The sequence below is a fragment of the Rhinichthys klamathensis genome, unplaced genomic scaffold (genome assembly GCF_029890125.1).
Source record: "Rhinichthys klamathensis goyatoka isolate OS25496 unplaced genomic scaffold, OSU_Roscu_1.1 h1tg000341l_1, whole genome shotgun sequence".
Lineage (NCBI taxonomy): Eukaryota > Metazoa > Chordata > Actinopteri > Cypriniformes > Leuciscidae > Rhinichthys > Rhinichthys klamathensis.
In genome coordinates, this window is record NW_026606855.1 from 608,393 (window position 1) to 622,066 (window position 13,674).

Genomic DNA, 13,674 nt, shown 5'->3' on the forward strand with positions numbered 1-13,674 from the left:
GACCAAGCTCGCCATGTTTCTTCCGATGGCCTGTGCTGTAGCCTTAGTAGCACGCAGCGCTAAGTCTGTAGCACTCCTCAGGTCTCGAAAGGTCTCCGGGTCCGGGCCAGTCTCGTCCATGGACCGGAGGAGTTTGGCCTGGTAGACCTGCAACACGGCCATCGTGTGCAGGGCCGATGCAGCCTGACCGGAGGCGGAGTACGCGCGTCCAGCGAGGGCTGAGGTGTTTCGGCAGGGTTTGTTGGGATGAGCGGCTCTAGCTCGCCAGCTAGCTGCAGTGCTCGGGCAAAGATGAGCTGCCACGGCCTCTTCGAGGGGCGGCAAAGACTCATAACCCTTTTCCGCTGCGCCATCCACGGAGGAGAGCGTCGCGGAAACTGCAGATCCCACACGTGCTGAGTATGGAGCGCGCCAGGCCTTGGTTAGCTCCTCGTGGACCTCGGGGAAAAATGGCGCCGGTTTGTGACGCGGGGCCTGCTGGCGCCCCTCCAGAAACCATCCATCCAGCCGACTACGAGGCGGCTCCTCGGGCGAGGCCCACTCTACCTCGAGGTCCGCGACGGCCTTCGTCAGGATCCGAAGCATTTCGGCGTCGGAGTTTGTCCTGGTCGCTAATCCACTGGCCACAGATTGAGAAGCGGAGACGGGGTCGAGAGAGCCCGGCCATTCGTCCTCAGAAGCGGCGATGGATATGCTGTCGTCGCGCTCGAGAGATCCGCCGAAGGAGACGAGGCCCGCCACGTGTGGGGGGGGGGGCGCTGGTCTCCTGTGAACAGGACCGGTGAAGGCGTTTGAGTCGGAGAAAGTGAAGCACGCGGGGACGCGGCCGGCGTGCGTTCACCAATCTCCATACCCTCCGGTTGCCGTTGGCTGCGACGCTTCTTCTTCCTCGGAATGGGAAGCGTGGTTGAAGCGGCATCGCCGTCTCGAGAGAGAGCTAGCCGATTGCGCAGCACGGAGATAGGCATGCAGTCGCAGGCCGCACATCCGCCGACAGAGAGTGCATTCTCCGCGTGGTCGACACCCAAGCAGGAAACGCAGCTCTCGTGTTGGTCTGCCTCGTGCAGACGGCCTCCGCACGTGGCGCAGGATGAACGAGGCATTCTGAAACAAACACAATAATAGAAAGGATATAGGATGTCGCCGGATAGCCACAGGTGAGACGGCGTCAGGAGACGACGGCTTGCAGGCGAAGTCTGCTGAAGAGAAGCTCGCTCAGGCTGAAAGGCTTGTTCGACGGCGAATTCACAGTAAAAGGCTCAGGGACATGTATACTGTCGCTGAAGGAGTAAAATCTGCTATAATGGCGAATTCGGGGGTCTTTTATAGGCTAAGCCACACCCACTTGACGGGCTCTGACGTTGAGCTAGCTCATTGGCTGCAGGTCAGAGTCGCCCGCGCCATTGGTTGTGCAGTTGCGGCAGCACAGCCTATGAGCGTAAGCCATATTGTGTTTTAATTATACTTCTGTCTTGTTTTGATCTTTTAAAATGTAATTTGATACATTTCTTGAATGTATCTGTGGTGGCGCAATAAAGTTTCCGTGGGGATTATATTTTGTCAGTCCCCATTTGGTAGCCAGAGTAACTTCAACCAGACATTAGTATTCAATCACAATGAGAAATGTTTGTCTTTGACATGCATGAACTAATTGATGTAAACCTTCATCTTTTTCCGCAAAACACACAATTCTCTATACGACAAGAAACATGGGGATTTGATGAAATGAGCAACCCTGCAGCACCTTCACAAGTTTACCACAACAACTAAAATGTTAAAATTGAATTACAAGTGGTTAAATTGAACAACATGCAAACGAGTAAAACTGAAAATATTAGTGCACGCTCCTCAAATCGCAACTGTTAATGGATTATTTTGGAATGGTAATGAAAGTGTCAATGTTAAGCATAAACTGCAACCGTATACATGTTTAAAACAATGCAGTTGTTTTTCATTCAGATAAATAAATAACGGCAGAGCAGACATGAGCAAATAACCAATGCTACTATTACTACATTATTACTTGGCTAATACTCTTAAGAGTGTTGAAATGTTGAAAACCATACAGAACCAACAGGACTCGTCTTTTAAAACACTTTTTTTTAAATCTGATTCAAATTATTTTCAATTTCAAAACTGCAAAAACACAGAACAGAACAGTTTTTATGTGTGACCTGATCCATTTAAATGATTGTATGTTGGGGGGGGGGGATTATATAAGAACAAAGCCAAAACTACTTTTACTTTGGTGCATAAAACTCAAATGATCTTGCAGGTCACTCACATATATTTTTACAAATCGGTGTTGATTTGAACAAATTAAATGGATTAAACCTTAAGGAAACAAGTAAAGGAAAAACAGTAAATGAAACTGTAACAGTTCTTTCGTCTTCTGACGGCACAGGAAGTAGAAACACTGACGTCTTCAGATTCCCAGAGTCTCTTTGGTCACCTGACATCCGAGCAGGACATTACCCACACACACACACTCAGACAGATCGCCCACTGAAACACACACACACACTCATATCATGAGTGTGTTAAAGAACTGCAGATATTTGCTCAAGCGTCTCTTGATGAACGCTGGCTGAGTGAATGTGGTCTGGAACGGAGATCTCACCTTTCTGAGAGCCGATCCACGACGCCGCCTTCATGGCCACAAACTGCCACTCGACCCGCTGGTCTATTTTACAGCCGTATAACCAGATCAGAGCCAGGAGAGTGGCCCATACTGACCCCTCCACCTGTGTACAAACCATCATACACTGCATTAGTTACTGGACACAATCATCGCTGTCTGATTATTCATCACATCTCTCACCTGTGCTGGTTTCTGATTGGTCAGCTCCTCCTCCGTCTTCCCAAACGCATCAGCCAGTGTGACGTCCAGATCCCAGCAGCCTGACGCCTTTTGGAGAGAAACCAGCTGGAGTAACGGGTCTGCAGTTGAACACATATAGAGAAAGATAAGTTATATGTGCATTCAGTAACAAGTCCTTCTGGGGATCAGGTTCTAATAAATTAATATAATATAAAAATTATACAAATATTTATATTAAACACACACACACACACACACGTTCTTACCCAAGTTGTGAGACCAACGTCGCTTACCTAAAAGGCAAACACATTTCAAGATGCATATACTGAATATATACTATTATGCGACGGAAACATTCTGACATTATAATTTGAATAATTTTATACATGTTCTGAACTAATGTAAGTGCTGCTTGGCATGAAAGTGTGTATCCACAATGCTAACATACTGTGGGTGGTTTCTTACCAGCTACCAAATGAACACCCTACATCTGATAGCTTAGAAAATAACAGCACACCTCACCTCAACAAGCCACATGAGTGTAAGGGATTTGTTCATGTCTGTAGCACAAATGGTTCGACACAAGCATTCTGTGCTCTTGTTGAGTGTGGTTTGGTTCTGTAGTAGCAGCTGGACTGCGCTTCAGTCTCGTTCTTCTATTCACTGTGTCTCATTAGGTATTTTTTTTATAAATAAACACATTAAATGTACAGTCTTGATAATTTGAAGAACTAAATTACTCTAATAAAATAATTGCATGAACAAACAATTAAATAAAGCAATAATTAAATGTACAAATTTCACAAAACTAATACTACATTGGGGTGCCATTTACCCAGCCGTGACGTAGACTTGACCCGTGACTGTGCGTCTACTAGAAGAGAAACCACAGGTCAGAACAGATTCAGATCTGGAGAAACAGCCAAGAACAGACACATCCAAAAGAACTAACAAACAAGAAAAGCCTTTGCAATAGGGATGGATTGATATGGCCGTTTTTGACTGAAATGTTTTTTAGTATAATCCTAAAGGCCGAAGCCAATATTTGTTTTTCAAATGTTAATGAATCCTTAAAAAAAAAGCTGTTTTCACCATTCCGTCATTTCCAGTCAATATTACAGAATGGATGCAAGTAGAAAGTTGTGACTCTTGTTTTAGCACACAACACAAATACATTCTTACAGGCACAAAGAGATTGAAGAGAATCACTTACCACATCCTCCCTAAAACAAAAACAAAAATACATTTTACATTGCAAACTGAGAATTGATATGAAAAGCTTTTAAAATCCTTGCTGTCATTCAAACACAAAAAAACACTGCTCGATACACATTCAGAGCACAAAAACATGAGATATGATTTATCTTACCCCTGAAAGCTCCTCATCGCTTTCCTAAAAAACACATTTATTTCACATCTTAAAGGCAACATTGAACTTTCTAAATACATTTCCAAAACTTAATTTGACACATTAATATGGAGAAAACATCACATGTACTGTAGCAAATAGTCAACAGGCAGTAAAAATGATTCATACTCACACAATCCGAGCCGGGACCTCCGCCTCTTAACAATGGTCTGTTTGGAAAATGTCGAAACCCTAAAACAGAAATTGATTGTGATTATCATATGCAATGTATAAGGGAACATTGGATTTAAATTTATAATATGAACAGACACAGACATCCTCACAGGTTCACAATCGTCGCACTAACCGTATGTCTGCACTCTTCTCTTTAACAGGGGTCCTTTCACAGTCTCTCTGCTGTCTTTATTAACGGCAATGAAGGCTGTATGAACACTGCTTACTCCTGCCTGAACACTGAGCTCCACTATCTTTCTCCTGACGCTCTTCAGCCTCGCACTACTAGCCCTTTCTTTCTGCTCCAGAAAACGGATCCGGGTGCGAGCCGCCAGCCGGTGGACGGCCAACCTGCAACAACATGGAGGAAATTTGTTGGATTTGAAAAGCAAACAGTGTATGTCAGTCCAATTGAATGGGCTTCTATGCATGTTTGTGTGTGTTACCCAGTTTCCTCAGTTGGTTTGAGGCAGAAGTGGAGCTGGTTTGTAACCAGTCGATCTTTAAGCCTGTATTTGACTGTCACCATTCCCTCAGAGTCTCCTGAACTCTATGAGACAGTAAAAGTATAAAGATTGATTAATAGCAAATAAAGCTCTAAAATATATGCGCTACAAGGAGTTTTCTGGCCTCTTTTCAAAGCATTTAAATATAATAGGTAAGTAGTTAAACCTTCAGGCTTTAAAAAGGGTCACAAAAGCACCATAAACACATCATGGTTGAAATGACTCGTGAATTGTATTATAGGTCTCCTCTAGGGTTGGGTATTGTTTGAACTATAACAAATCCAATTCTCGATTTTCCTAATTTCGATTCCAAAAAGGTAATAAAAAAACTAACTTGGATGTCATTCACATTCATTCTAAGTCTTAATGCAAACCTTTTCATTGTAGCTGAATACCATGAACAAAAATGAACAGGCTAACACTAATAAAAGGCCTAACTAATATAAATTTCAAGCAATTTTAAAGACAAGTAAACACTCAGTAATTAAAAAAAGCACAAAAAAACAAATTATCAATCACACAAATGAACACAACTGAACCAAGATACAACTGGAAAACAACTGTTTTAAGATTTTCAGGTATTCATTTACAGAAACTGTAATCAAATGTAAAATAACACTGCTTTTTATAAATAAAATATACATGACAAATATAGTAACAAAAGTTATTCAATCAAGAACAGCGAGTGAATTTTCTGTCTTTTGTTGTTTGATTAACACCATTATAGAGATGGCAGCAAGAATTTTAGGCTGCTGTCACTTTAAAAGCTGGACAAACCCAATATATTGATAAACATGTTTAACCGACTGCGCTTACGAGGATATTTTTTTATATTTTGTGTGTATTTATCCATTCAAATTCAAAAAGACGTGGAAGAGAACTCATGCAACATTCAGTAAGATGTTGTGCGCACACTTTGGATGAACAGTACACGGGTCTTCTTGCACTTCAATCACATTAAAATGCACACGATAAGCGGAATCAAAATGCATGTTTCTTTTCGAATCACCAGTTCTTGTAAATTTAAAACCGGTTCTCGATACCCATCCCTAGTCTCCTCAAGTCAAACAATAGCTTTGTTTGTGAAAAAGACAAACATTTAAGTTCTTATTCTTGTTTGTCTGCCACAACGCCAATTAATCAGTTAAAAAAAATAAGCATATGTTCAGAAATTCAGAAATGATTCTAATTCATGCATCTAATTAATACATGAAAAATACATGCAATATCATCCTACCTCTCCTTTAAGTTGGGCGTAAATGAGTGCCCTTTGACCCTGGAAGAGCACTTTGATGGGTTGAGACAGTTTTTCAACCTTAATGCCATCTGGAAGGGTCCAGCGCAAAGAGATTTTAAACACAGGGGGCTGCAGCGCAAACCTGAGGGACTGCATCACCTGATATAGTTTGAAGAGAAAGAGAAACCATTGAGACATTTGACTAGGAAACATTTGTGCCTGTGAAATCCAGTGGAGAGCTTTACTTTGGGCTGCATGCGGTCGGTGCCTGTGATGAACTGAGCGTGACCAGATCCTTCCCTGGCCATTCCTGTGATGAGGGCGCTACTTGCACCCTCACCAATCCCGAATGAGAAACACCTGAACACACAATAAACTCTGTTACCGTAAGTGATGAAGAGATGAATGATGGGAACATCAAAACCAGCAGACCTTTACCTGTGAGAGTGAACATGATGTTTCACCAGGTCCAGCACCTCTTTAGTGTTTTCCACCTCTCCATCAGTGAAGATGAACAGCTGAAGAGAGAAAAACTTATATCAGACATGGGAAATCCTTTGGCAGCACCTTTGGACAAAATTTGAAAATCAGAAAAAATGTTAACCAATATCTTGCAATAGCAGCTCATCAGAGGAGGTTAGGAAGGCACAGCTTAATTAAAATTGAGGAGAAAAATCAAACAATTTACTGTTAATAAAATTCACAGTAATTAATTTCATGACTTCAGAATGTGTATTTCACCATTGTACTCCTTGAAATACTACAGTCATCAGAACCCCCAGTGGTAATGCAGCTCATTCGTGTAAACGTGCCGAATGTGTTATGTACAGTATATGTGTAATGTCATATAATTTTTCCTCTCAAAACGCAATTTTATACGATTATATCACCTATTTTTTTAACCATGCAGCAAACATTTTAAAAGTTTTTCCTTTCGTTGAATATATTTGGACAACATCTTGATATAAAAGCTGATGTTGTATTGGCTATGAGTAAAGAAAACAGCACACACAAAAAAAAAATAGAATAAAAGAAAATTGAAGCCCGTTAAAAGCTGATAGCCAGGCGTACTGCGCAAGGTCAAACTGAGCCTGTCACGTGAGCAACCTGTATGTCTTCTAGTAGCTGTGCCGAGTGAAATCTGAATAATTCCCTTCCGAATCTCACAGAGACAGAGAGAGTGAGTATTAGCTGTCCATGAGCTCGCAGCAGGATCAACTTTATGACTCTCTATGGGCTTCTCCCTCGACTTTATGCCTCCACGTCCCCCCGATTGCCTGCGAGCTTCTCCTCCGGTCTATACGGTAATTTCTCTACTGTGCGACGGAGAGTCGATTCGTTATGACGCAATCGTTAGCCTATTTTTACAAAAATGGCTTCTACGGGGCCACAACGTAAGATACAAGGTAATGGAGCCTTTTATACATTGTCGTGTTTCTTTAGAAATAAATAATGGACAAATGGAGTTTTTGGACGTCTTAGATGTAAAGTTATTCGCTGTCAAAGTGACGCCAAAATGAATGGTAGTCAATGGAATGCTAAGAGCAGGTGATGGTCTGCTACAATGGCGGTTCCCGCGAGGCTTCAACTTCCGGCTTATGGATTACCCCCTTGGTTTAAATAAAGTGTCCATGACAGATTTAATATAAAATTACTGCACTTCCTTTATCTGTCACTCTACATCTTTTTAACACATACAATGGAGCATTGATGTTCAGGGGAAGAAAATCCTTTTAAAATTTGAGCTGTATCACTTTAAAAGTCATTAATGTACATACAGTGATTTAATCAATTCATTCACTCATGCATGTTGAGGTGTTGTTGTACCTGTCTGGGGTGGTTGGGCTTACAGCGCTGACTGTAGATGTATTTTAGAGGCTGTAAAATCTCTGTGCCGCCCAGGTCTGCTTTCATTCTCTTCACACTCTTCATAGCCTGATCCATTGTGTCCTGATTGTACTCGACACTCTCACTGCAGTGAAACACACAAACATTACTCCTGACAGATTTAAAAATTGAATATCTGAATATATATGAATGGAGATATAGTTACTAGAAAGAGAAGGCCTCAAAACGAGAGCCAAATCCAAAGATATTGAAGTAGCATCCCATGGGCAGACTCTTCAACAGTAACAGCAGAGTATCCTATAGACAGACATGGAAAGGCATTCTAGTGTGTCTCATCTGAATACGTGTCAACAGACCCAAATGCACATTTAAATCTTACCTTTGCACTTTCTATGCGCGTCTGTGCTCCTTTTCCATGATGCATCACATCGCCCATACTGCCTGATCTGTCCATCACGAAAATAAACTCTCCTTGTGTTGCCAGTGATGACATCACTTCCTCTGGGAATTCTGGGTACAAACTTATCATGACCACTGGGTCCCTCATCAGAGAGCCTGAAATAGAGAGAGAGAGTCAGTGAAACCTTGATCACTCAATCCCATAATGCCAGTGAGCTCAGCTGCAGGTCCGACCTGATGGGGCAGTGGCCACTCCTGCCTCCACTATAGCAGAGGGCTGATGGGTATCCTGATAGTACAGAAACAGCTCAACGTCCTTATCAAACATGTGACCAGGACTCAGATTCACCTACACACATAAAAACACATGCATAACACTGCTGTGCTCACACATCCAGATAAACACATGAAGACACACGCAGTACCGTAGCCTGAGTGTGATCCGAGTGGAGGAACACTAGAGGATCCAGAGTGCAGTTGGACTCTAATTTGGAGATGGGCTTTGGAGAGCTCACATGGACACTGAGTGTCAGCGTGTAGGGAACGGCTCCACATACTGATGAAATCTCTGAGACTATACCAGCTCCTGAACCTGACACACACACACACACAAAGAGAGAGTGCGTGTTAGAATCAGCTTGTCTCCACTAATAAAGTGTGTGTAGCAGCTGTAGCACCTGCTGGTGTGTATCGGGGGTTGAGTACAGCCGGCAGACAGAAGCGCAGCGAGTGGTCGGCCTGCACATCGAGCTCGGTGACGTAGATGATGGTGACGGCAGCGTTCTGACCCGGCGACAGACACCCGACACTCAGTCCGAACACATCAGGACTCTCTGCACTCTCTTCCAGCAGAAACGCCTGCTGACCCGAACTCACAGCATCATCATACCGATCCCTCGCCTGCAAAACACAATTTTGTTAAGTGGTGCAAAAAATATGCAAATGAATGTCCAGCAGACTTATATTTGGACTCACGGTTTCTCTTTCTTGCACCTCTGCCACAATCTCCTGCTCTCCGATCTTGGCACTGAAGTGGCAGACAGCAGCATCAGCGGGCAGAGGGAACACGAACAAGGCCTCCAGGGGGCGCTCTTCCTCATTCACATACAGCAGAGTGGAGGAGACTGTGGAGACATGATCCTGAACACGGACCTCCACTGAGATGCTCTTCAGAGGCACTGAGTCACACAGTCCAACAGAACAACATCACAAATAACGTTACACCTTATATACAGCTCTCTGAGAGATAAATAAAAGGTATATATTCAACATTAATAGTTGAATAAATGAGAACGTAACATGTGACAACAGGCCCCAGTTACCATTTTTAAAATGTAACAACTTGTCCCAGTTGACCGTTGAATTTATATATATAATTAGAGAATAATCTGTCGGTTAAAATCTACATTCGTCCCATATTATAGTAATACTAAATAAAACCCTCGCGACAAACGTGTGTGGAAAAACACCTCAGCCGTCGAACATGTTAAAAACTAAAGTTTAAATTCAAGTTACAGTAAACAGAATTCATAACTTACCTGGCACATTTTTCTGAGTCACAAGACCGCAGTTCACCATTTTGACGCTCCGTTAAACGAAATGACGATTTTACTTCAAATCGAAGGAGAAACTCAAACACCGAAACTACCTTTAAATGTGCCTCAAATCTTCATAGATCTACTCATTCATTAGTAAATCTGTGGTTCTGAACGTTTCTAAAAAGCGACCAAACGTTTGGGAAAGTGAATTGATTTCACCGAGTAACCACCGCTGTTTTGCTCATGAATATTAATTAGGCTACGTCGGAAGGCAGGAGTGATATCACGTGCCCGTTTAACTCTCCTCGGGTCATTTTGACCCGAAACTCAGTTTTATTTTATCTTTAAAATGAGTTCATCGAAGTACTTAGCACTTTTGTCGCACTTGAACTTGAAAATCACAAAAGAAAATTTACTGGATTCGAGTAGTTTATGTTTTTCTTTTTTCAAATTTTTTCCAAATAAAAATCAATCAGTCACATAATGCAGACCACACATATATGAAATGGTTAGACTTGAACACATTTAGGCCTACAAACAACCACCCCACCCCCCACATAAATGCAAAATAAATGGTGAAGTTATAAAAACATTTTTTGATTCTGAATTAAAATCAGCATTTTCAAATAAATATTATTCAAGGTTGTAGGCCTACTTGTTTTTTTTCCTCCTGCTGTCCACCTAACTTGAAGTATTATAATATTTGGCACTTCATTATAAACAGAAGAACCTAAAAATCGCTTAAAATTAAAACTAAAAATGCTAAAACTAAAAATATTTTATAATGTCTAAATATACTTGAAGAAATACTGAAGAGAAAAACTGAAGTAACTGACTTTAGGCCCCAAAGGAACAGTTCATTATTTGCTCCATATAGAGCTATAAGGCCATCTAGTGGCAAGAGTCATTAAATTTCATGAATTTACTTAAATTATATTAGTTAATGATAAAATCTAATAATTTTATGGTAAACAAAATAAACTTTAAAAAAACATCTCCAAAGAATTGCATTAAAAATGAAAAAAAAATATATCAAAATGAAATGATAAGATTTCTGGACAAGGAGAAGATGAGGGTTAAACTGAGTCATAAGTTTGGCTCATGAATATTATTTAGGTTATATTCAAAAACGCCTCCCCCTCAAACTTCTGAGCCAATGGAAAATTCCAGACAACTTCAATACGGGTGATTTATCAGTTATTTGTACTTTACAAATAGAATTTGTTCTTTAGAAACTTTTTTTTAATTGTAGCCCTTTCATTTTTTGTAATTTTAAGGGTGTTGAAATGTTATATACTTTTGGTTATTGAATGCAATTTGTGACTATTTGTCTTAACCAATTTGTGTTTAAACATAATAAGTCTGCTGCTGTGTGAAAGTATCCTCAGTGATTGAGGTCCGGTCCAACGGCTCTAGTAAATCACTGACAAGACCTTTTGATTCAGATGTCCATTTAAATGATTATATATTGGAAACATAATTATATTATTAAAAAGCTGAGGCTTTATGTTTTATTATACAACTCAAAATATGTTTCTAAGGCCAAAGTGACTAAAAAATATAGCACAGGTCACATGGTCACAGTTTGTTTATTAAGCGTGCAGGGCAACCACCCAGTAGAGTAGAGCATTATAATAATCTAGTTTTGAGCTCATGAATGCATGAAATACATTTTCTGCATTTGTCATTGAGAGCTTGTCGTAATTTAGATATATTTTTAAGATGGAAAAATGCAGTAAGCATAGGTGAGCCATACCTGGGTAATTTATCTCAGACACGAGATCAACATTATCAAGCTCTTTTAAAGGAAATTACATTTTACTGTGAGGTGTTTGTGCTGTTGACCCATTTACACTCTTTTAAAGGAAATTACATTTTACTGTGAGGGGTTTGTGCTGTTGACCCATTTACACTCTTTTAAAGGAAATTACATTTTACTGTGAGGGGTTTGTGCTGTTGACCCATTTACACTCGCTGTATCAAGTTACATATTGATAAGCAATACAGTGACAACTCATGACAAGTAATAAACAATGGGGGGGGGGGGGGGGGGGGGGGGCTGTGAAATGACATCAAATGTATCAGAATTACTTCGCAATTCTTATATTTACTTGCATAGTGAGATTGTCAGTCAAGATGGAGTCAGAAAGCCTGGTTTTACACAGTAGTAGGTTTTGTGATTTATCTCAGTCAGTCGAAGGATTTTAATCTGTTTATTAAAAATAATCATTAAAGTTCTTTCAGTGGAGTTAATTTTGTCAATAACTTTTGTCAAAGTGTATACAGGCAACAACACTAGCCTAAATAGACCGTAAATTGAATCTGAATTAAAATAAAGTCTGAAATTACAATTAGTCATTTATCAGATGCTTTAATCCAAAGATAGAAGTAAAAATGCAGGTGTTTTAAAAATAATGTATTTACAGGAAGTGCCTTGTGACTTTGTATCTTATTGCGAAGAAACCACCAGATGCTGCTCGCTCATGAAGCATCGGGGAATGGAGAGAACATGATATCAAATTTGTACTCAACAAGTTGTGAAATGAAATGTATGTTGAAATGAAGGGACTTCATGTGTGGAATTCAAACATAGTAACGTATTAAATGGCTTCAATGTACTGTATGGACTTTTTTATGGTATTTTTTACTTTCATTACATGAAAAAGAATGACAGAGATTATTAAGATATTTTATTACTTTAATAGTAGTCTTTGCTGCCATAATTCAACATTAACATGTTTGTGTGAACATAATCATTTTAGTACCTAAACACGATTCTGTTGCTTTGTATATACTCAGTGATTGAGGACTCATCCAATGAATCTGATTAAAAATATTTTCAATTTCAAAACAGCAAAAACATTATCATGAGAGTTTTAAAATATTTTACATAAAATATGCTGTTGATTTAAGCTAATAAAGAACTAAATTCTAATGAAACACTAACATATACAGTAACAGTAAATGAAATTGTAACAGTTCTTTCGTCTTCTGACGGCACAGGAAGTAGAAACACTGACGTCTTCAGATTCCCAGAGTCTCTTTGGTCACCTGACATCCGAGCAGGACATTACCCACACACACACACTCAGACAGATCGCCCACTGAAACACACACACACACACTCATATCATGAGTGTGTTAAAGAACTGCAGATATTTGCTCAAGCGTCTCTTGATGAACGCTGGCTGAGTGAATGTGGTCTGGAACGGAGATCTCACCTTTCTGAGAGCCGATCCACGACGCCGCCTTCATGGCCACAAACTGCCACTCGACCCGCTGGTCTATTTTACAGCCGTATAACCAGATCAGAGCCAGGAGAGTGGCCCATACTGACCCCTCCACCTGTGTACAAACCATCATACACTGCATTAGTTACTGGACACAATCATCACTGTCTGATTATTCATCACATCTCTCACCTGAGCTGGTTTCTGATTGGTCAGCTCCTCCTCCGTCTTCCCAAATGCATCAGCCAGTGTGACGTCCAGATCCCAGCAGCCTGACGCCTTTTGGAGAGAAACCAGCTGGAGTAACGGGTCTGCAGTTGAACACATATAGAGAAAGAGAGAGAAAATAAGATCCAGGTGCAATCATGGAAAATCTGTTCAACAAAAATCTGGAAATTTCTTGCCTCTTTGTCCTTGTTGGTTAATTCGACTCAAAATATTGGACTATGTTAGGAATTAGATAATAGCATAACATTCTTGATCGGTTCTTTGACTCGTTTAATCTTCCTACCA

At 40.6% G+C, this 13,674-nt stretch overlaps 2 protein-coding genes across 2 annotated transcripts in view; both read right to left on the reverse strand.

The window, feature by feature from the left end:
- Nucleotides 1-2,227: 2,227 nt before the first annotated feature.
- On the reverse strand, nt 2,228-10,003 carry LOC130106468 (von Willebrand factor A domain-containing protein 5A-like). Its single transcript, XM_056272599.1, has 20 exons — nt 9,932-10,003; nt 9,369-9,571; nt 9,071-9,293; nt 8,819-8,985; nt 8,628-8,742; nt 8,374-8,549; nt 8,200-8,291; nt 7,974-8,118; nt 6,585-6,664; nt 6,392-6,506; nt 6,147-6,305; nt 4,850-4,953; nt 4,537-4,754; nt 4,363-4,421; nt 4,191-4,214; nt 4,035-4,044; nt 3,088-3,114; nt 2,822-2,940; nt 2,621-2,744; nt 2,228-2,505 (listed from the first exon to the last, which is right to left on the reverse strand). The coding sequence occupies exons 1-20, from the start codon at nt 9,969-9,971 to the stop codon at nt 2,426-2,428; spliced, it is 2,280 nt and encodes a 759-aa protein (XP_056128574.1). The 5' UTR covers nt 9,972-10,003; the 3' UTR covers nt 2,228-2,425.
- Nucleotides 10,004-12,608: 2,605 nt separating this feature from the next.
- LOC130106469 (von Willebrand factor A domain-containing protein 5A-like) overlaps nt 12,609-13,674 on the reverse strand; it is a 48,852-nt gene continuing 47,786 nt past the window's right edge. Inside the window, exons 27-29 of the mRNA XM_056272600.1 lie at nt 13,354-13,526; nt 13,153-13,276; nt 12,609-13,035 (exon numbers count right to left, since the gene is read on the reverse strand). Coding sequence (XP_056128575.1) covers nt 12,956-13,035; nt 13,153-13,276; nt 13,354-13,526 — 377 coding nt within the window. The 3' untranslated portion in view covers nt 12,609-12,955. The remainder of the gene's footprint in view (nt 13,036-13,152; nt 13,277-13,353; nt 13,527-13,674) is intronic.